This window comes from Balaenoptera ricei, chromosome 7 (assembly GCF_028023285.1).
Source record: "Balaenoptera ricei isolate mBalRic1 chromosome 7, mBalRic1.hap2, whole genome shotgun sequence".
NCBI lineage: Eukaryota > Metazoa > Chordata > Mammalia > Artiodactyla > Balaenopteridae > Balaenoptera > Balaenoptera ricei.
Genome location: NC_082645.1, coordinates 66455984 through 66478567, shown reverse-complemented (window position 1 = coordinate 66478567; position 22584 = coordinate 66455984). Strand labels below are relative to the sequence as shown.

General features: G+C 41.6%; 1 protein-coding gene across 44 annotated transcripts in view; it reads left to right on the top strand.

Annotated features, from left to right (window-relative positions):
• Window positions 1-22584, top strand: part of TTN (titin) — a 285370-nt gene that overhangs the window by 252750 nt on the left and 10036 nt on the right. For all 44 annotated transcript variants that reach the window (XM_059928202.1, XM_059928193.1, XM_059928195.1 and 41 more), the window contains 31 exons: window positions 425-721; window positions 830-1417; window positions 1511-1813; window positions 1931-2227; window positions 3601-3888; window positions 4001-4300; window positions 4723-5025; window positions 5115-5420; window positions 5524-7290; window positions 7611-7904; window positions 8613-8900; window positions 9018-9317; window positions 9417-11483; window positions 11585-11887; window positions 12006-12311; window positions 12406-12696; window positions 12792-13088; window positions 13218-13523; window positions 14413-14718; window positions 14804-15085; window positions 15266-15859; window positions 15981-16268; window positions 16380-16679; window positions 17203-17505; window positions 18061-18363; window positions 18465-19049; window positions 19178-19483; window positions 19599-19898; window positions 20548-21123; window positions 21236-21541; window positions 21911-22504. In XM_059928202.1, coding sequence (XP_059784185.1) covers window positions 425-721; window positions 830-1417; window positions 1511-1813; window positions 1931-2227; window positions 3601-3888; window positions 4001-4300; window positions 4723-5025; window positions 5115-5420; window positions 5524-7290; window positions 7611-7904; window positions 8613-8900; window positions 9018-9317; window positions 9417-11483; window positions 11585-11887; window positions 12006-12311; window positions 12406-12696; window positions 12792-13088; window positions 13218-13523; window positions 14413-14718; window positions 14804-15085; window positions 15266-15859; window positions 15981-16268; window positions 16380-16679; window positions 17203-17505; window positions 18061-18363; window positions 18465-19049; window positions 19178-19483; window positions 19599-19898; window positions 20548-21123; window positions 21236-21541; window positions 21911-22504 — 13944 coding nt within the window. The remainder of the gene's footprint in view (window positions 1-424; window positions 722-829; window positions 1418-1510; window positions 1814-1930; window positions 2228-3600; window positions 3889-4000; window positions 4301-4722; window positions 5026-5114; window positions 5421-5523; window positions 7291-7610; window positions 7905-8612; window positions 8901-9017; window positions 9318-9416; window positions 11484-11584; window positions 11888-12005; window positions 12312-12405; window positions 12697-12791; window positions 13089-13217; window positions 13524-14412; window positions 14719-14803; window positions 15086-15265; window positions 15860-15980; window positions 16269-16379; window positions 16680-17202; window positions 17506-18060; window positions 18364-18464; window positions 19050-19177; window positions 19484-19598; window positions 19899-20547; window positions 21124-21235; window positions 21542-21910; window positions 22505-22584) is intronic.

Sequence of the window (22584 nt, the reverse complement as noted above, 5' to 3'; positions counted from 1 at the left end):
CATAGCTGGAGTTGGATAATGTATTCTGAATTCAAGTATAATTGAATTTGACTGCACATATATATATAAACATATATAGTGTGTGTGCAGAAATTGTATGATAGTGTTTCTTACAAGATTGTTCATCTCATTCCTCATTTTTACACCCATGATAAGTTTGGGATAAATTTAATCATTTTATTTGGTCATTTGACACTTACTTGATTTGAATGCTATGACATGCTATAACATAAGATGACAAAGCCTGGGAAAGTTTTGCTTGGCTCGGAAGCCAAACTGATCATATAAAAAGTAAGAAAGACTCAAATAAAAGTAACTCTGTGGCCTTCATTTAAAAATTTTTCTTCTCACAATGCAGGAAGAACACATGTGGGGAAAAAATGTTGTAATAACTTCTCTTTCTTCTGATGTTTTACTTTCTTAGAAAAACCAAGCCCACCTGAAAAACTTGGAGTAACACGTGTATCCAAAGATAGTGTTTCCCTGGCCTGGTTGAAGCCAGAACATGATGGTGGAAGCAGAATTGTACATTATGTCATTGAAGCACTAGAAAAAGGACAGAAAAATTGGGTGAGATGTGCAGTGGTAAAGTCAACCCATCATGTCATTTCTGGTCTGAGGGAGAATTCTGAATACTTTTTCCGGGTGTTTGCTGAAAATCAAGCTGGTCTGAGTGACCCAAGAGAGCTTCTGCTTCCTGTCCTTGTAAAGGAGCAGCTAGGTATGTCTAACTTTATGCAGAAGCAAAATTTGAAATTATTTGCATTGACTTAAGTTAATTTGCAATAAAACGTTTTTCACCTTCACCTTCCATATTCTTATTTTTCAGAACCACCTGAAATTGACATGAAGAACTTCCCAAGTCATACCGTCTATGTTAGAGCTGGTTCAAACCTTAAAGTGGATATTCCAATTTCTGGAAAACCACTGCCCAAAGTGACCTTATCAAGAGATGGTGTCCCGCTGAAAGCAACCATGAGATTTAACACTGAAATTACTGCTGAGAACCTGACCATCAATCTCAAAGAAAGCATTGCTGCTGATGCTGGAAGATATGAGATCACTGCTGCCAACTCCAGTGGAACAACCAAAGCTTTCATTAACATCATCATACTGGACAGGCCTGGTCCCGCAACTGGCCCTGTTGTGATTAGTGATGTAACTGAAGAGAGCGTGACTCTCAAATGGGAGCCACCTAAGTATGATGGTGGAAGTCAGGTTACCAATTACATTGTACTCAAGAGAGAGACAAGTACTGCAGTATGGACTGAAGTGTCCGCGACAGTTGCAAGAACCATCATTAAAGTCATGAAACTGACCACAGGAGAAGAATACCAATTCCGCATCAAGGCAGAAAACCGCTTTGGCATCAGTGATCACATAGATTCGGCTTGTGTGGTTGTCAAACTACCATACAGTAAGTTGTCAAACTTTTCAAAGATCCCAGGTTTCCATATACATAAATGTTTTAAGTGTCTGTATTAACCTGTGGGATTTCTCTCTTTTGTAGCAACACCTGGACCGCCATCTACACCATGGGTCACTAATGTCACTCGAGAAAGTATCACCGTGGGCTGGCATGAACCAGTGTCCAGTGGAGGCAGTGCAGTTATAGGCTATCACCTGGAAATGAAAGACAGAAACACTATCTTATGGCAGAAAGCCAACAAAATGGTCATCCGCACCACTCACTTCACGGTCACAACCATCAATGCTGGACTTGTCTATGAATTCAGGGTGTATGCAGAAAATGCTGCTGGTATTGGAAAACCCAGCCATCCTTCAGAACCAGTCCTAGCCATTGATGCCTGCGGTACGTATTTGTCATAAGAAGGACAGTTCTCACTACTTAAAAATGCAAACCTTCTTTCTGCAAAGCAAAATAATGTTGAAATAAGTGCCACTAATCTGCTTCCTGTCATTACCACAGAACCCCCAAGAAATGTCCGTATCACTGATGTTTCAAAGAACTCTGTCAACCTTTCATGGCAACAACCAGCTTTTGATGGAGGAAGCAAGATTACAGGCTACACTGTTGAGAGACGAGACCTTCCAGATGGCAGATGGGCCAAGGCCAGCTTCACCAACGTTACTGAGACTCAACTCACTGTCTCTGGCTTGACTCAGAATTCCCAGTATGAATTCCGTGTCTTTGCTAGAAATGCTGTCGGTTCCATCAGCAATCCATCCGAGGTTGCAGGCCCCATTACATGCATCGATTCTTATGGTAAGCATTTTTAGCAGTTTGAATCCCGACAGTAATTTAACTCAGTATTTTGTCTTACTTTTTGTGGCCCTAATCTGTAGGATAACTTTTACTATGTACATTGTTAGATTTTTAGAAGAAATTATGAATTAGCTGGGAGTCTTAGGAAAATTCCATAACCCCTCCAGGCCTCTTGACTTAACTGTAAAACATGAAATTTGGACTACAGGATACCTAAAGGGCTTTCTGACTTCAACCTTTTATGATTCTTTGATTACATGAGTTGGTGTTTTCACTCTTCTATTTAAAATGTTCAGCATCAATAATTAAAACCATGGTTGAATGCCCAGAGAATATTCCTCTGAAATAAGTGAAAGACTAAACAGAGGCATTAATGATGATAATATTAGCAGCAGCTAACATTTACTGGGTACTTGCCATGAATTCTCTTCCCTAGTTCTAACAGCCTTAAGATAAGCCCATTTTACTGTAGAGAAACTGAGGTTTAGAGCACTTATATAACTTCCCCAACATCAAGCAGCTCATTAGTGATAGGGTGGGTATTCAAACAGACAGACTCCAGAATTCTCTCTACATGGCTGTCAGTCCAAAATACTCATACTTGACCATTCTGGAAAATGAGTGGCACATTCAGCTCAACAGTGCTTTGAAAATTAAAATTTCATGAGAGTTAGGTACCCTGTGACACTTTTTCTAAAAGTCCCCATTTTCAAGGAGGAGTCTCTATGGTATCTGGGCAAAAGTATCCACTCCCATCCTCATGCTGAGAATCTCAGGGCTTCTCTTTATGAACCAGGCTTTGTAGACACTAAGTCAGTATTTGTGAGACTGTGAAGCAAGTCAAATTAATTCTGTTTCTCAAAAATTTTAAGCAGCCTGGCAGAAAATCAGTCCAGGGAAGTTTACAGCTCTGTGAGTAGATAATTCAGAATTCAAGGGTCTGATGTGAAATGCCCCCACTTGGATACCAGTGAACTGGGAAGGGAAAATAAAAAGAATCAGAGGTAGTCAGAGGAAGGAGAACTAGAATAAAAGAAAACATATAATGCAGCTTCTGCAATGATGCTCTCACTGCCGTATCCCATTGCATCACTGGAATAAAACACCTGATAGATGTTAAAATACATTTCAAAGGCAGTTAAGTCCCTGTGCAATTAGTGCAGTGTCACTGGGGTACAGAGCTTACTCACAATCTTTCTTCCCCATCTGTGATAAAAGAGTGGCTTGTAAAATTAAATGTAAAATATAAATAGTATTAGAACTACTTCGTGTGTATTATTTAATAAAGGCCAATGGGCTTACTTTGAAGTTGTTGCAATTATTTATTTCATCCTTGTGATTTTCTAAATATTTCTCATCTGTTTTTCTTGCAGGTGGACCCGTAATTGATTTGCCTCTAGAATATACAGAAGTTGTCAAATACAGAGCAGGTACATCTGTGAAGCTCAGAGCTGGCATTTCTGGCAAACCTGAGCCTACAATTGAGTGGTATAAAGATGATAAAGAGTTACAAACCAGTGCACTGGTGTGTGTCGAAAATACCACTGACCTTGCAGCTATACTCATCAAAGATGCAACTCGCCTTAACAGTGGAAGCTACGAATTAAAACTAAGGAATGCCATAGGCTCAGCCTCAGCCACCATCAGAGTGCAGATCCTTGGTAGGTGGTGAATACAGGCCCACATCACATTTTGTTTGCCTAAAACTTAATAATTTTACATTAGAAGCCTTTTAAAATTGACTAATATACCATTTTGTTTTTTCATTCACAGACAAACCAGGACCTCCAGGTGGACCAATTGAATTTAAGACCGTCACTGCTACAAAGATAACTCTTCTCTGGCAGCCTCCAGCGGATGATGGTGGTGCAAAAATCACTCACTACATCGTGGAAAAGCGTGAGACAAGCCGCCTCGTGTGGTCTATGATGTCTGAAAATTTGGAAGAGTGCATCATTACGACCACCAAAATTATCAAAGGAAATGAATACATCTTCCGGGTTCGCGCTGTGAACAAATACGGAATTGGTGATGCACTGGAATCTCACCCAGTGGTAGCAAGGAATGCATTTGGTGAGACATGATTTCATTAGAAAACTAAAATCAAATACTTGAAAATTTAAAAATAAATATAAACTGGGAATTCCCTGGCGGTCCAATGGTTAGGACTTGGCACTTTCACTGCCAAGGCACGGGTTCGATCCCCGGTTGGGGAACTAAGATCCCTCAAGCCGTGCAACACGGCCAATAAATAAATACATACATACATACATACATACCTACATACATACTATTCTGCTAGCTTATGAATATGTTTTCAGAGCTTGATTGACTTTTTCTTGTTCATCATATCGCTTCTCATTATCATCCTTTTCACCAGGTAGAAAGTGTAATAAATGAAACTAATATTCTTAGATAGGATTTGAAGATTAAAGGGTAGAATTTATCAGTAATCTTGATCCTTTGAACTCATTTTCCTCTTCCTTTCTAAACAGTCACACCTGGGCCTCCAAGCGTGCCAGAGGTGACAAAGATAACCAAGAATTCGATGACTGTTGTCTGGAACAGGCCAGTTGCAGATGGTGGTAGTGACATAAGCGGCTATTTCCTTGAGAAACGAGACAAGAAGAGTCTGGGATGGTTTAAAGTCCTAAAGGAGACGATCCGTGACACTAGACAGAAAGTGACAGGACTCACGGAACACAGTGACTATCAATACCGAGTTTGTGCTATAAATGCTGCTGGACAGGGTCCATTTTCTGAACCATCTGACTTCTACAAAGCTGCTGATCCTATTGGTAAGTGTGGTGTCTTCACCTATGTATTCTTTCATGTCGCCAAACTGTACACGATTATGTAATTACGGTATTGTGATTGGCCATGCCAGATCCTCCAGGCCCACCGGCTAAGATAAGAATTGAAGATTCAACTAAATCATCCATCACTCTTGGCTGGAGTAAACCGGTCTACGATGGGGGCAGTGCTGTTACTGGATATGTTGTTGGCATGAGACAAGGAGAGGAAGAGGAATGGACTGTTGTCTCTACAAAAGGAGAGGTCAGAACTACAGAGTATGTGGTATCTAACCTGAAACCTGGAGTCAGTTACTACTTCCAGGTATCCGCTGTAAACTGTGCTGGACAAGGGGAACCTATAGAAATGACTGAACCCGTACAGGCCAAAGATATACTTGGTACGTACCTACTGGTATGATTGTGTTTTTATTTTTTTAATAGAGGAAATCACTCATTTCCTTGCTTTAAAATTCATTGTATATGTCCATTTTATGTCTACAGAGGAACCAGAGATCGACCTAGATGTGGCTTTCAGGACCTCCATTATAGCTAAAGCCGGTGAAGACGTTCAAGTGTTGATTCCCTTCAAAGGCAGACCTCCACCTACTGTCACATGGAGAAAAGATGAGAAGAATCTTGGCAGTGATGCCAGATACAGCATTCAAAACACTGATTCATCTTCATTACTCACTATTCCTCAAGTCACTCGCAATGATACGGGCAAATATATTCTCACAATAGAAAATGGCGTTGGTCAGCCAAAGTCTTCAACTGTGAGCGTTAAAGTGCTTGATACACCAGCTGCCTGCCAGAAACTACAGATTAAACATGTTTCTCGAGGCACAGTCACATTGCTCTGGGAGTCTCCTCTCATTGATGGAGGATCTCCCATAATTAATTACATCATTGAGAAGAAAGATGCCACCAAGAGAACATGGTCTTCAGTGTCACACAAATGTTCTAGCACATCCTTTAAGGTAACAGATTTGTCAGAGAAAACTCCATTCTTCTTCAGAGTTCTTGCAGAAAATGAAATTGGAATCGGGGAACCCTGTGAAACTACAAAGCCGGTGAAGGCTGTTGAAGTACCAGCTCCTATACGCGATCTCTCAGTGAAAGACTCAACAAAAACATCTGTTACCCTGAGCTGGAACAAGCCTGACTTTGACGGTGGTAGTGTCATCACAGATTATATTGTGGAAAGGAAAGGTAAAGGCGAACAAACATGGTCACATGCTGGCATAAGTAAGACATGTGAAATTGAGGTTAGCCAACTCAAGGAACATTCAGTCCTGGAATTCAGAGTGTCTGCCAGGAATGAGAAAGGACTGAGTGATGGTGTCACTATTGGGCCAATTACAGTGAAAGAACTTGTAATTCCACCGCAAGTTGACCTGTCAGAAATCCCTGGGGCACAAGTCACTGTGAGAATTGGGCATAATGTGCACCTCGAGTTACCTTATAAAGGAAAACCCAAACCATCTATCAGTTGGCTGAAAGACGGTTTGCCATTGAAAGAAAGCGAACGTGTTCGTTTGAGTAAAACTGAAAACAAACTTACTTTGAGTATTAAGAATGCAAAGAAGGAGAATGGAGGGAAATACACCATTATTCTCGATAACGCAGTTTGTCGAAACTCATTTCCCATTACAATCATCACACTCGGCCCACCATCAAAGCCCAAAGGGCCCATTAGATTTGATGAAATCAAGGCTGACAGTGTCATCATATCATGGGATGTGCCCGATGATGATGGAGGAGGAGAAATTACCTGTTACAGCATTGAGAAGCGAGAAGCTTCACAAACTAATTGGAAGATGGTGTGTTCCAGTGTTGCCCGCACAACTTTCAAAGTTCCTAATCTAGTCAAAGATGCTGAATACCAGTTTAGAGTTAGGGCAGAAAACAGATATGGAGTCAGCCAGCCACTTGACTCAAACATCATTGTGGCAAAACACCAGTTCAGGATTCCTGGCCCCCCAGGAAAGCCAGTTACATACAATGTGACTTCTGATGGCATGTCCCTAACTTGGGATGCTCCAGTTTATGATGGCGGTTCAGAAGTTACTGGATACCATGTTGAAAAGAAAGAAAGAAATAGCATCCTGTGGCAAAGAATTAACATATCACCAATATCTGGAAGAGAACATAGAGCTACTGGACTAATGGAAGGCCTGGATTACCAGTTCCGTGTATACGCTGAAAATTCTGCCGGCCTAAGCTCACCTAGTGACCCAAGCAAATTTACCTTAGCTGTTTCCCCAGTAGGTAAGTGACTGAGGATTATTCAAATATATTTAATTCTGCAACTGAATGTGTTAGTGACAAAGCAAACACTGCTTTTCTTCCACGTATCACCTTCTCACATATTTCCTTGTCACTAGAGAGCTGGTCAAGTAAAGCAAGGGGGATGATTTTAAATCAGTCTAATAGAGCAATATAAAATTCTTTTTTTAAAGACTCTGATACAAAAAAAATTGCAATTAATGGCTAAAATGAGTTTGGGGGATTTATTTATTTTCCTTCCACTGAAGATTAAGAGTTGATTACAGAAATAATGATGCCTTTAACTTGCATCTAATTTTTAGACCCACCTGGCACTCCTGACTACATTGATGTCACCCGGGAAACCATCACTCTGAAATGGAACCCACCACTGCGTGATGGAGGCAGTAAGATCGTGGCCTACAGCATCGAGAAACGGCAAGGGAGCGATCACTGGACCAGATGCAACTTTAGTGATGTCAGCGAATGCCAGTACACGGCAACAGGACTTAGTCCTGGGGATCGATATGAGTTCAGAATACTTGCAAGAAACGCTGTTGGAACCATAAGCCCGCCCTCACAGTCTTCTGGTGTTATTATGACAAGGGACGAAAATGGTAAGCATTTACAACCAATTTCCAATGTAACTAAGAGCATTCACATTTTTAAAAAATATATATATATATATTTTTGGGCCACTGGTCTATAAAAATGGGAAGAGAAACGTTTCATACAGATTACCAAAGGTTGTTAGGTGGATGAATTAGATTTTCTACCTTTCAGATGAAGAGAAGAAAAAAATGTAATTAGCATCAATTCTTTTTACCATGTCTATTATTTCGTTTCCATATAAATAGCATGCAAGTGGGAATGAGTTTTTAGCTTTGTGATTTCAGTCATTTATAATAAATAAAGAAAAAAAGGTCCCAAGAATAACTCTCCCTCTCGACTGAAGTTACTAAAATACAACACAGGTCCAACAGCACAATTATCAGCTTGCCTGAGTGCAGCTGATGGCCCGGCACAGGAACTTGTTTGAATATGCAGCAGTATTGGGAAGTAAATGATCCGTAAATGTTTCATTTCTCTTTTTACAAATGGAAATGCAAGATTAATAACATGACAGATATAACAAAGGCGATAACCTAATAATATGCAAATGTTTAACCCCATAGTCTAAATTCTTAACTATCAATCCTACTTTCAAAATAGCCTTTGGTATAAGCATTACCCTTTCAGGCTTTATGATATGGTGCTAATGAAAAACATGCTTATTTAAGTCTTTATTAAGCCAAACTAATGCATATTATCTCTTTCTTTTATAGTTGCACCAATTGTAGAGTTTGGCCCTGAGTACTTTGATGGTGTCACTATTAAGTCTGGAGAGAGCCTTAGAATTAAAGCTTTGGTGCAAGGACGACCAGTACCTCGAGTAACTTGGTTCAAAGATGGAGAAGAAATTGAGAAGAGGATGAATATGGAAATAACCGATGTCCTTGGATCCACCAGCCTCTTTGTTAGAGATGCTACTCGGGACCATCGTGGTGTATACAGAGTGGAAGCCAAAAATGCATCTGGCTCCACAAAAGCAGAAATTACAGTGAAAGTACAAGGTACTCCTAAAATAGCTTCTTAATCTTACAATGTACAGGACTTGGATTAAAGACATGCCTGATTGCATTTTAATGGACAAGGAGAAAGAAACTAACTCTGGAACCTTTTTCTTATAGATACACCAGGGAAACCAGTTGGGCCAATAAGATTCACCAGTATAACTGGTGAGAAGATGACCTTGTGGTGGGATGCTCCACTCAATGACGGCTGTGCTCCCGTATCGCACTACATCATTGAAAAACGGGAAACCAGCAGACTTGCTTGGGCGCTAATTGAGGATAATTGTGAAGCCCTCAGCTATACCGCCACTAAACTAATAACTGGCAATGAATACCAATTCCGTATTTCTGCAGTCAACAAGTTTGGTGTTGGCAGGCCACTGGATTCTGACCCAGTGGTTGCTCAAATACAGTACAGTAAGTGACCATTTTTACTAAGTGGTACTATGTCATAAGGTTAACTTCCAAGCAAATGTGTCTAATTGGTGTATTTCTTTCTTTGTTTTCATTTTACAGCTATTCCCGATTCCCCTGGCACTCCAGAACCTAGTAATGTAACAGGCAATAGCATTACCCTGACATGGGCAAGGCCAGAATCAGATGGTGGCAGTGAAATTCAACAGTACATCCTTGAAAGGAGAGAAAAGAAAAGCACGCGATGGGTGAAAGTGATCAGCAAACGACCAATCTCTGAGACAAGATTCAAAGTCACTGGTCTGACAGAGGGCAATGAGTATGAATTCCATGTCATGGCTGAAAATGCTGCAGGAGTAGGACCTTCAAGTGGAATCTCAAGACTAATCAAATGTAGAGAGCCAGTCAACCCACCAAGTGCTCCCACTGTGGTCAAAGTGACAGACACATCAAAGACAACTGTGAGCTTAGAATGGTCTAAGCCAGTGTTTGACGGAGGGATGGAGATAATTGGGTATATTATTGAAAAGTGCAAAGCTGACTTAGGAGACTGGCACAAGGTGAATGCAGAAGGATGTGTGAAAACAAGATATACGGTTACTGATCTACAAGCAGGTGAAGAATACAAATTCCGGGTTAGTGCTATCAATGGTGCTGGAAAAGGAGACAGCTGTGAAGTGACCGGCACCATTAAAGCAGTTGACCGATTATCAGCTCCTGAGTTAGACATCGATGCCAACTTCAAGCAGACTCATATTGTGAGAGCTGGGGCCAGTATCCGCCTCTTCATTGCCTATCAGGGTAGACCAACTCCGACAGCTGTGTGGAGCAAACCTGACTCTAACCTTAGCATTCGGGCTGATATCCATACAACAGACTCCTTCAGCACCCTCACCGTGGAAAACTGCAACCGAAACGATGCAGGGAAATATACCCTTACCGTGGAAAACAACAGCGGTAGTAAGTCAATCACATTCACCGTAAAGGTGCTAGACTCTCCAGGCCCACCTGGCCCAATTACCTTCAAGGATGTGACCCGGGGATCTGTTACATTGATGTGGGATGCCCCTCTCCTTGATGGGGGTGCCCGAATCCATCACTACGTGGTAGAGAAACGAGAAGCCAGTCGCCGTAGTTGGCAGGTGGTCAGTGAAAAATGCACTCGTCAGATCCTCAAGGTCAACGACCTGGTAGAAGGCGTTCCATACTATTTCCGTGTTTCTGCAGAAAATGAGTATGGTGTTGGTGAACCCTATGAAATGCCAGAACCAATGGTAGCCACAGAACAGCCTGCTCCACCGAAGAGACTTGATGTCGTTGACACAAGCAAATCCTCTGTGGTCTTAGCTTGGCTTAAACCTGACCATGATGGAGGCAGCCGAATCTCTGGCTACCTGCTCGAAATGAGACAAAAGGGATCTGACTTCTGGGTTGAAGCTGGTCACACCAAACAGCTGACTTTCACGGTGGAGCAACTCACTGAGAACACTGAATATGAATTCCGCGTGAAGGCCAAGAATGATGCTGGCTACAGTGAACCCAGGGAAGCCTTCTCTTCTGTCATCATCAAGGAGCCTCAAATTGAGCCCACAGCTGATCTCACTGGAATTACCAATCAGCTCATAACTTGCAAAGCAGGCAGCACGTTTACCATTGACGTGCCAATCAGTGGTCGTCCCGCCCCCAAAGTAACATGGAAGCTTGAAGAAATGAGACTTAAGGAGACAGATCGAGTGAGTATCACAACAACAAAAGACAGAACCACCCTGTCTGTAAAGGACAGCATGAGAGGTGACTCTGGAAGGTACTTCTTGACCCTGGAAAATACAGCTGGTGTTAAAACATTTACCATCACAGTTGTGGTCATCGGAAGGCCAGGTCCAGTAACTGGCCCCATTGAAGTCTCATCTGTCTCAGCTGAATCATGCATCCTATCATGGGCTGAACCTAAAGATGATGGAGGCACCGATATTACTAATTACATAGTTGAAAAGCGTGAGTCAGGTACAACAGCTTGGCAGCTTGTCAATTCCAGCGTCAAGCGCACTCAGATTAAAGTCACTCATCTCACAAAATACATGGAATATTTTTTCCGTGTCAGTTCAGAGAACAGATTTGGCGTCAGCAAGCCTCTGGAATCAGCACCAATCGTTGCTGAGCATCCATTTGGTAAGAAAAATAAAAATCATATTTCCAAGTCTCTATTATTAAATATTTCCCCTGAATTTTATAAAACTGTATTCATATCTGATACCTTTGCTTATATTTAGTCCCACCAAGTGCACCTACCAGACCTGAGGTCTACTGTGTGTCTGCCAATACCATGTCTATTCGCTGGGAAGAACCCTATCATGATGGTGGCAGTAAAGTCATCGGCTACTGGGTTGAGAAGAAAGAACGTAACACCATTCTTTGGGTGAAAGAAAACAAAGTGCCATGCTTAGAGTGCAACTACAAAGTGACCGGTTTGGTAGAAGGACTGGAATATCAGTTCAGAACGTATGCACTCAATGTCGCAGGCGTTAGCAAAGCCAGTGAAGCATCAAGACCTATGATGGCTCAAAACCCAGTTGGTAGGTATCAGAATTTAAGGGTACATTTGTTTATCATCATCATCACCATCATCGTCATCATTATTGGTACTAGCAAAATTCAGAGTTGCATTTAACCTTATTTTTGCATCCCTTCCAGATGCACCAGGAAGACCAGAGGTGACAGATGTCACCAGATCAACGGTGTCACTGATTTGGTCTGCCCCAGCGTATGATGGAGGCAGCAAGGTTGTAGGCTACATCATAGAGCGTAAGCCAGTCAGTGAAGTTGGAGATGGTCGCTGGCTCAAGTGCAACTACACCATCGTATCTGACAATTTCTTCACCGTTACTGCTCTCAGTGAAGGAGACACTTATGAATTCCGTGTGTTGGCCAAGAATGCAGCAGGCGTAATTAGCAAAGGATCAGAATCCACAGGCCCCATCACTTGCCGAGATGAATACGGTAAAGAATAGTCAATGCTCTCCTTTTAAATTATCACGATTTCTATAACAATAAACTATCATATATTCATTCACATCTATGTTGCCTATGACAGCTCCACCCAAAGCTGAACTCGATGCCAGATTACAGGGTGATCTGGTTACCATCAGAGCAGGCTCGGATCTTGTTCTCGATGCTGCAGTTGGTGGCAAACCTGAACCCAAAATTATTTGGACCAAAGGGGACAAGGAACTAGATCTCTGTGAAAAAGTCTCTCTGCAGTACACTGGCAAACGAGCAACTGCTGTGATCAAGTTCTGTGACAGAAGTGACAGTGGAAGATACACGTTAACGGTGAAGAATGCCAGTGGGACCAAGGCCGTGTCTGTCATGGTCAAAGTTCTCGGTAAGTACGTCAAATGATCTTTGATTTTCAAAGCTTTCTCAAGCGTGGGCAGAAAGAAACACCTTCCTCATTGCTCATCCTTATACCTGTTTCAGATTCCCCGGGCCCATGTGGAAAGCTCACCGTCAGCAGAGTAACAGAGGAGAAGTGCACTTTAGCCTGGAACCTTTCTCAGGAAGATGGAGGTGCAGAAATAACTCACTACATCGTGGAAAGACGCGAGACTAGCAGACTCAACTGGGTGATTGTGGAAGGCGAATGCCCAACCCTATCCTATGTGGTTAAAAGACTCATCAAGAACAACGAATACATATTCCGAGTGCGGGCAGTAAACAAATATGGCCCTGGTGTGCCTGTTGAATCAGAGCCCATTGTCGCCAGAAACTCCTTCAGTGAGTATTAACACTCAAACAGTACAGCAGTTGAAATGTAATGGGATCAGGGAGAAGGGAGGACAGTCATAGCAATAGTGATTTTGTGCGATTCTGATCATCCTTTTATTTTCATAAAAATATAAACAGCTATTCCATCACAACCTGGCATACCTGAAGAAGTTGGGGCTGGCAAAGAGCATATCATCATTCAGTGGACAAAACCTGAATCTGACGGTGGCAACGAGATCAGCAACTATCTAGTAGACAAACGTGAGAAGAAGAGCTTGCGCTGGACACGTGTGAACAAAGACCATGTGGTGTATGATACCAGGCTGAAGGTGACTGGCCTGATGGAAGGTTGTGATTACCAGTTCCGGGTGACCGCAGTAAATGCTGCTGGTAACAGCGAACCCAGCGAAGCTTCCAACTTTATCTCTTGCAGAGAACCATCATGTGAGTTCCAAGAATCATACATAACCCTAATGCCCATCAAAACCACATTACAAATAATTTTCCAACATGCCATTTCCAATAACTTGTAGAATTTGTGAATGGTCTAGAAAGGCATATGCTTATTAGAAGGATCTTAAATACAACCTAAGACAGAAAACATTTCAACTACTACTTCTGTCAATAAGTTAGCAGTTACATTGCTAAAAACTGTTGCAGTATTTTCCAATCTGTGAAAAAATAAATAAACTATTTTACTACCAATATGAAAGGGATGTATTTTGCAAATCTTCCTAAGAAGGGAGAGAATTTTGTTGTAATGATAATAACTACTGAAAAGAATAAAAGACAACATCTCTTTTAAGAGGCTTAGCAGAGCATAAAGTTTCTTGTATTTTAGTAAGTACCTAACAAAATAATTGTCACAAGAGCTTCAGAAGTAAGTGGCAAATCCTTGTACAAAGTTTAAGCCCAAGAACTAAAAGGAATAAATCACTTGGATTGAATCGCGGAAGTAGAAGAAACTTATTCCTGTACTTATTAGCAATGTAGAGGTGACAAGTGATATTAACCCTGTTGAAAGCTGAGCAACTAAAGTCCCTGAGAATGGGTACTGTTAGCAATGAGCTTAGCAGGACACAGCATAGCTAGCCAAGTGGCCAGAAAGAAACATCTACCTTTCTAAAGAAGTTTAACTCTTAAAACAATAATAATAATAATAATAGAGCATACAGTGCTATCCTGCAATATCAGAAGAGCCTAGTTACAAAGAGTATCTTGGTGAGTGTGGACAAAGAACAATAATGCCTCAGTGAGTCTTGAAAACCAAAAATACAAATCTCAAGCTTCCTTATTTGTGTAATACCTGCATCCTTATTTTAAAATTTCATAGACACCCCTGGACCACCTTCTGCTCCGAGAGTTGTGGATACCACCAAACACAGCATTAGTTTAGCCTGGACCAAGCCCATGTATGACGGTGGCACTGACATCATAGGATATGTTCTTGAAATGCAAGAGAAGGACACTGATCAGTGGTACCGAGTGCATACCAACACCACAATAAGAAATAATGAATTCACCGTGACAGACCTTAAAATGGGCCAGAAATACTCCTTCAGAGTTGCCGCTGTGAACGTGAAGGGCATGAGTGAATACAGCGAGTCAACCGCTGAAATTGAGCCCATGGAAAGACTAGGTATTTATAATATAAGGTTTTAGGTGAATTATTTTCTCATCACACCTGTTCATGAATTAATTAAGTTTTGACATTTACTTTCCAGAAATACCGGATCTTGAGCTTGCAGATGATTTAAAGAAGATTGTGACCATCAGAGCTGGGGCCTCGTTGCGGCTGATGGTGTCTGTATCTGGAAGACCACCACCTGTCATCACATGGAGCAAGAAGGGCATTGACCTTGCAAGCCGGGCGATCATTGACAACACTGAGAGTTACTCTTTACTTATTGTGGACAAAGTTAACCGGTATGATGCTGGAAAATACACCATTGAAGCTGAAAACCAATCTGGCAAGAAATCAGCAACTGTCCTTGTTAAAGTATATGGTAAGTATTTGTCTTAAAATCAACTATGCTGTGAGTAGATTCTTTAAAAAGATACACCTTAACCTCTGATTATCACCTCTCTAAAAGGAACTATGTTGAGTATATTTTCCTGCCCCCCCAAAAAATCTATCAACCAATCAGGCAAACAGGAAGTATGGCTATTTCATTCTCTTGTTTTAGATACTCCTGGTCCCTGTCCTTCAGTGAAAGTTAAGGAAGTATCAAGAGATTCTGTGACCATTACTTGGGAAGTTCCCACAATTGATGGTGGAGCTCCTGTCAACAATTACATTATTGAGAAGCGTGAAGCTGCCATGAGAGCATTCAAAACAGTAACTACCAAATGCAGCAAGACGCTCTACAGAATTTCTGGACTTATAGAAGGAACCATGTACTATTTCAGAGTGCTACCAGAAAATATCTATGGCATTGGAGAACCTTGTGAAACATCTGATGCAGTTCTGGTCTCAGAAGTACCTTTGGTGCCTGTGAAGCTAGAAGTTGTCGATGTCACCAAATCGACTGTTACCCTTGCCTGGGAAAAACCACTCTATGATGGTGGTAGCCGGCTCACTGGCTATGTTCTTGAGGCCTGCAAAGCTGGCACCGAGAGATGGATGAAGGTTGTCACCTTAAAACCCACAGTCCTAGAGCACACTGTTATTTCCTTAAATGAAGGTGAACAGTACTTATTTAGAGTAAGGGCACAAAATGAGAAAGGTGTGTCAGAACCAAGAGAGATCATCACAGCCGTGACTGTACAAGACCTCAGAGGTATGTACCATATCACCAAAATAACAATAATAGTAAAGGAAAATGAAGGAAACATTCAGAATTCATGACACTTTGTCATTAGAAATAATACTTATGAATAAATGCCTACTTTTTCTCATAGTGTTGCCAGCAATCGATCTTTCTACAATGCCTCAAAAGACCATCCACGTCCCAGCCGGCAGACCAGTAGAGCTGGTGATACCAATTGCTGGTCGCCCACCTCCTGCTGCTTCCTGGTTCTTTGCTGGCTCTAAACTAAGAGAATCAGAGCGTGTCACAGTTGAAACTCATACTAAGGTAGCTAAATTAACCATTCGTGAAACCACTATCAGAGATACTGGAGACTATATACTTGAACTGAAGAATGCAACCGGAACTACTTCAGAGACCATTAAAGTTATCATTCTCGGTAAGGATGAGAGACCAAGACACAAGCAAGCTGTTGTTGTTTAGTCACCCAATTTTGATTTGAAGTGAAAATTAATCTCCGGGATTTCTTTTTTTTTTTTTTTTTTCATAGACAAGCCTGGTCCACCAACTGGGCCTATCAAGATTGAAGAAATTGATGCTACTTCAGTGACCATTTCCTGGGGACCGCCTGAACTGGATGGTGGTGCTCCACTGAGTGGCTATGTGGTAGAACAACGTGATGCCCATCGTCCAGGGTGGCTGCCAGTGTCTGAATCAGTGACTAGATCAACATTTAAGTTTACCAGACTCACTGAAGGAAACGAGTATGCGTTCCGTATAGCTGCGACAAACCGCTTCGGAATCGGCTCGTACTTGCAATCTGAGGCCATAGAATGTCGCAGCCGCATCAGTAAGTCCTGGATGCCACCCCCCACTCTGGGTAGAATCCCCAGAGGTAGAGTCCCCACCACAGAGGTAGAATCCCCACCTCTGATCCTAAACATTAACAAGAAGGAATTTGTTCTTAATATACCCTTATGTAAGTAAAAATAGGTCACAAAGTTAATCCCAGCGTCTTTCCAAGGTTTCTAAACCTCCTTTTCTTGGAAGTTTTCAACATGGGTGGGGCTTTTTTTTAATGGAAGAAAGAGAGGAGGAGGGAGTTAGGGAAGGATGGATGGAAGGAAAGGCAGGAGGGAGGACTGGCTGTTACAGTGAGAAACAATACAGAATACATGCTAAATAAATGTTTATAGAATTGAAGAAAATGAGGAACAGCAAGAAAAGTACAAAAATGAAAACATGAGAAAAACAGTTGCAAGGGTCTTATATATACCATTTTAAGATGGTATATACAAGACACACTTATACAAATGTATGAGTCTTCAATTTATTCATGGTGCCATGTTGTGTTTACCTCTGTCTTGCTGCAGATATTCCTGGACCTCCAGAAACATTACAGATATTTGATGTCTCACGTGAGGGCATGACACTTACTTGGTACCCACCAGAAGACGACGGTGGCTCCCAAGTGACTGGATATATTGTGGAGCGCAAAGAAGTGAGAGCAGATCGATGGGTCCGTGTAAATAAAGTACCAGTGACGATGACACGGTACCGTTCCACTGGCCTTACTGAAGGCTTAGAATATGAACACCGTGTCACAGCCATTAACGTGAGAGGAACTGGAAAACCAAGCCGTCCTTCCAAACCCACCATTGCCATGGATCCAATTGGTAAATACCTTTTGTATAAGTTTATTGAGGTATAATTTAATGTGGTAACAGTCACCCTTCTGAAATATAGAATTCTATAAGTTTTGTATAACCACCACCACAATCAAAATATAGAATATTTCCAACAGCTCAAAAAGTTCAGTTGTGTCCTCTGTCATCAATCCCCTCCCCACTCCAACCCCGGGCAACTTTGGGCAAATAACTTTATATTCTTGAGTCTATTTCTCCCTCTTTAAAATGGAACTCACAATACACACCCTATATCACAGTTAAAATTTTAAAGCAAGTTAATATTTCTGGAAGCACTTTAAAAACTGATGGTAAATGTAAGATAGTATTAGTGATTATAAACAAAGCACAAATAAGACAAAGGAAAAACCAAGAGCTTTAAGTAGTGTTAACTGATTAAAATGAATTAAATATTTACAAAATGAAAAATATTCTAATGTTATAGTCCATGTTTCCACAACTCACTGAAATTGTTAGGTGGTGCATTTGATTTTCAACTTTGCAGAAACTTTAACAAGTATGTTTTTGTCTTATTCTTATTCCCAGCTCCTCCAGGAAAGCCACAAAACCCAAGAGTTACTGATACAACAAGGACATCAGTCTCCCTGGCCTGGAGTGTTCCAGAAGATGAAGGAGGATCTAAAGTCACAGGCTACTTGATCGAAATGCAAAAAGTTGATCAATATGAATGGACCAAATGCAACACCACCCCAACCAAGATTCGGGAGTATACTCTCACACACCTACCTCAGGGCGCTGAATACAGATTCCGTGTCCTAGCTTGTAACGCTGGTGGACCTGGGGAGCCCGCTGAGGTACCAGGAACAGTCAAAGTCACGGAAATGCTTGGTAAGACATATGATCATTTACTTTCTGCTATAATTGCCTTAAGACTTATTTCCTACACCCGCCTCCCAAAATGCTAATTGTAACCCTACCTTTCTTCCCAGAATATCCTGACTATGAACTTGATGAAAGATACCAGGAAGGTATCTTTGTAAGACAAGGTGGGGTCATCAGACTTACCATACCAATCAAAGGAAAACCATTCCCAATATGTAAATGGACCAAGGAAGGCCAAGATATTAGTAAGCGTGCCATGATTGCAACCTCTGAAACTCACACTGAGCTTGTAATCAAAGAAGCAGACAGGGATGATTCTGGCACTTACGACCTGGTTCTGGAAAACAAATGTGGCAAGAAGGCTGTCTACATCAAGGTCAGGGTGATAGGAAGTCCCAACACTCCAGAAGGGCCACTTGAATATGACGACATACAAGCTCGCTCTGTAAGGGTCAGTTGGAGACCCCCTGCCGATGATGGTGGTGCTGACATCTTAGGCTACATCCTCGAGAGACGAGAAGTGCCTAAAGCCGCCTGGTACACCATCGACTCCAGAGTCCGAGGTACATCTCTGGTCGTAAAAGGCCTCAAAGAAAATGTGGAGTACCATTTCCGTGTTTCAGCAGAAAACCAGTTTGGAATAAGCAAACCCTTGAAATCTGAGGAACCAGTCATACCAAAAACACCACTGAGTAAGTGCTCTTCCAACCATAACACTGTAAAAATGCTCTCAGTGCTCTTTTGTTTCAAAAGGAAAGCCACCAGCTTACAAGAGTTGGGACTGCACTCTAACACATGTGTTTTCCACTTACATTCCTAGACCCTCCCGAGCCTCCAAGCAATCCCCCAGAAGTACTAGATGTGACCAAGAGCTCTGTCAGCCTGTCCTGGTCCCGGCCCAGAGACGATGGTGGTTCTCGGGTCACAGGCTACTACATTGAACGCAAGGAGACATCAACTGACAAGTGGGTCAGACACAACAAGACTCAGATCACCACCACAATGTACACCATCACCGGGCTTGTTCCCGACGCGGAATATCAGTTCCGCATCATCGCACAGAATGACGTTGGCCTAAGCGAGACCAGCCCTGCTTCTGAACCAGTTGTTTGCAAAGATCCATTTGGTAAGGAAAGAGTTTCCAAAGGGGTTAGAATCAGAGAGGCAAACCATCTTTGCTCTTTTTCTTTTATTTCAGCAGGAAAGCTGATTTCCTTTTCAACTGTTTTCAAATATTTCAGATAAGCCAAGCCAACCTGGAGAACTCGAGATTCTTTCAATATCCAAAGACAGCGTCACTCTACAGTGGGAGAAACCTGAGTGCGACGGTGGCAAAGAAATCCTTGGATACTGGGTTGAATATAGACAATCTGGAGACAATGTCTGGAAGAAGAGCAGTAAGGACCGCATCAAGGACAGGCAATTCACAATAGGGGGTTTGCTGGAAGCTACGGAGTATGAATTCAGGGTTTTCGCTGAGAATGAGACAGGGCTGAGCAGACCTCGAAGAACCGCTATGTCTGTAAAGACGAAACTAACATGTAAGTAACATGTAACTAACACGTTAGTTCTCTGCTTATGGTTTACAAACTGAGCAACATGTTAAGGCTAATTCTGCGTCTGGACTAAGTAGGTCTCCAGAAAGCTTTACTGGAGAGCAAGTGTTTGGAAAGAAATCACTCACTCTGGCATATGCACACACAGGGAATAGTTGATGCATTCTAAAGGAAGTCATTCCAAGCACATAACCTCAGCAGTGAACTGTTAGGTGCAGTGAACTGTTTCCTAAAGCAATTTCTCCCTTGAATACAATGGGTTGTTTTTTTTTTTTAATACTCCTAGTAAGACTTGAAGGGTCAACAAATGTACCCCACTTCAGTGAACCTAAGTAAGGGCAAATCTACAGATTTATAGAGAACTAATATTTTCCCCAAACCCTATACATTGTTAATGCCTCCCAATCATAAAAAGTCACTCTACATAATAATATGATGTGCTCATTGAATCTCTACTTTCCAGGTGATCCTCCAGTCACTGTGAAGCCTTTTTAAGAATTAGACTCATATGTAAATAATGGTGTCTAATAAAGTATTAGTCAATAGGATGAATTCATTCCTGATATACAAGGACAGAGGATTATAGATTCAGTAGTAACAATAATGCATTAATGTTATCTTTCATACCCTTCAGCTGGAGAGGCCCCAGGAGTACGCAAAGAAATGAAGGATGTCACCACCAAACTGGGTGAAGCTGCTCAACTCTCATGCCAGATTGTTGGAAGGCCTCTACCAGACATTAAATGGTACCGATTTGGTAAGGAGCTGATACAAAGCCGCAAGTACAAAATGTCTTCAGATGGACGCACACATACTCTAACAGTAATGACCGAGGAACAAGAAGATGAAGGCGTTTATACCTGCGTAGCTACCAATGAGGTTGGAGAAGTAGAATCCAGTAGTAAGCTTCTCCTGCAAGCAACGCCACAATTCCATCCCGGTTACCCACTGAAAGAGAAGTATTACGGTGCTGTGGGGTCAACGCTTCGACTTCACGTTATGTACATTGGCCGTCCAGTACCTGCCATCACTTGGTTCCATGGCCAGAAACTTTTGCAAAACTCAGAAAACACTGCTATTGAAAACACTGAGCACTATACTCATCTCGTCATGAAGAATGTCCAACGTAAGACTCACGCTGGGAAATACAAAGTTCAGCTCAGCAATGTTCTTGGAACAGTGGATGCCATCCTTGATGTGGAAATACAAGGTATTTTATTTTCATTTTCAGTGGGGTTTTTTTTGTTGTTTTTAAAGAAAAAAGAAAAAAATCTTGGGAGACACACTACAGAAACCACTCCAATTGTATTTTCTCCCAACAGATAAACCAGACAGACCTACAGGACCAATTGTGATTGAAGCTCTATTGAAGAACTCTGTGGTGATCAGCTGGAAACCACCTGCAGATGACGGAGGTTCCTGGATCACCAATTATGTGGTAGAGAAATGTGAGGCCAAGGAAGGGGCTGAATGGCAATTGGTGTCTTCAGCCATCTCAGTGACAACCTGTAGAATTGTGAACCTCACAGAAAATGCTGGGTATTACTTCCGGGTTTTGGCTCAGAACACGTTTGGCATCAGTGACCCTCTAGAAGTCTCCTCAGTTGTGATCATTAAGAGTCCATTTGGTGAGTACAACCTCTACAGTCTTCCTATGGCCAAATTCCATCTGTACATAAAACTTTTTTTTTAAACAGAAATAACTTTTGAAAGGAGATAGCAAAGATTCAGCTAAAGTACAAGTGCCTTTTATCTCACTTAAATTGAATTTTTGCTTATCTAAAAGGGCACATGTATACCCTATCCCCTTTTTCTCTAAAAAGGAACTTTGTGTTTTGGTAAGTTTCTCGGCATAAAGTAACCAATTTCATTTTTCTGGATTAGTTATTCTTAAGAGAACTTTGGCTTCATAACATTTTATTTTTTAAAAAATAAGCTCTTCATAAAGCTGTTTGTTTCACCCCATGAGTCAAATGCTTTTTGTTTGTTTTAAACAGAAAAGCCAGGTGCTCCTGGCAAACCAACTATTGCTGCTGTCACAAAAGATTCTTGTGTTGTGGCCTGGAAGCCACCTGCCAGTGATGGAGGTGCAAAGATTAGAAATTACTACCTTGAGAAGCGTGAGAAGAAGCAGAACAAGTGGATTGCTGTGACAACAGATGAAATTCGAGAAACCGTCTTTTCAGTGCAAAACCTTATTGAAGGTCTTGAATATGAGTTCCGTGTGAAATGTGAAAACCTAGGTGGGGAAAGCGAATGGAGTGAAATATCAGAACCTGTCATTCCCAAATGTGATGTCCCAATTCAGGCACCACACTTTAAAGAGGAACTGAGAAATCTAAATGTCAGATATCACAGCAGTGCTACTTTGGTCTGCAAAGTGACTGGTCATCCAAAACCAATTGTGAAATGGTACAGACAAGGCAAAGAAATCATTGCAGATGGATTAAAGTACAGGATTCAAGAGTTTAAGGGTGGCTACCACCAGCTCATCATTGCAAGCGTCACAGATGATGATGCCACAGTTTACCAAGTCAGAGCTACCAACCAAGGAGGGTCTGTGTCTGGCACTGCCTCCTTGGAAGTAGAAGGTAAAAGTAAATCAGCAAACATCATTTTGGTGCTAGATTACATATTATTAATTGGGGTAGGGGGTGCTCTTAAATAATGT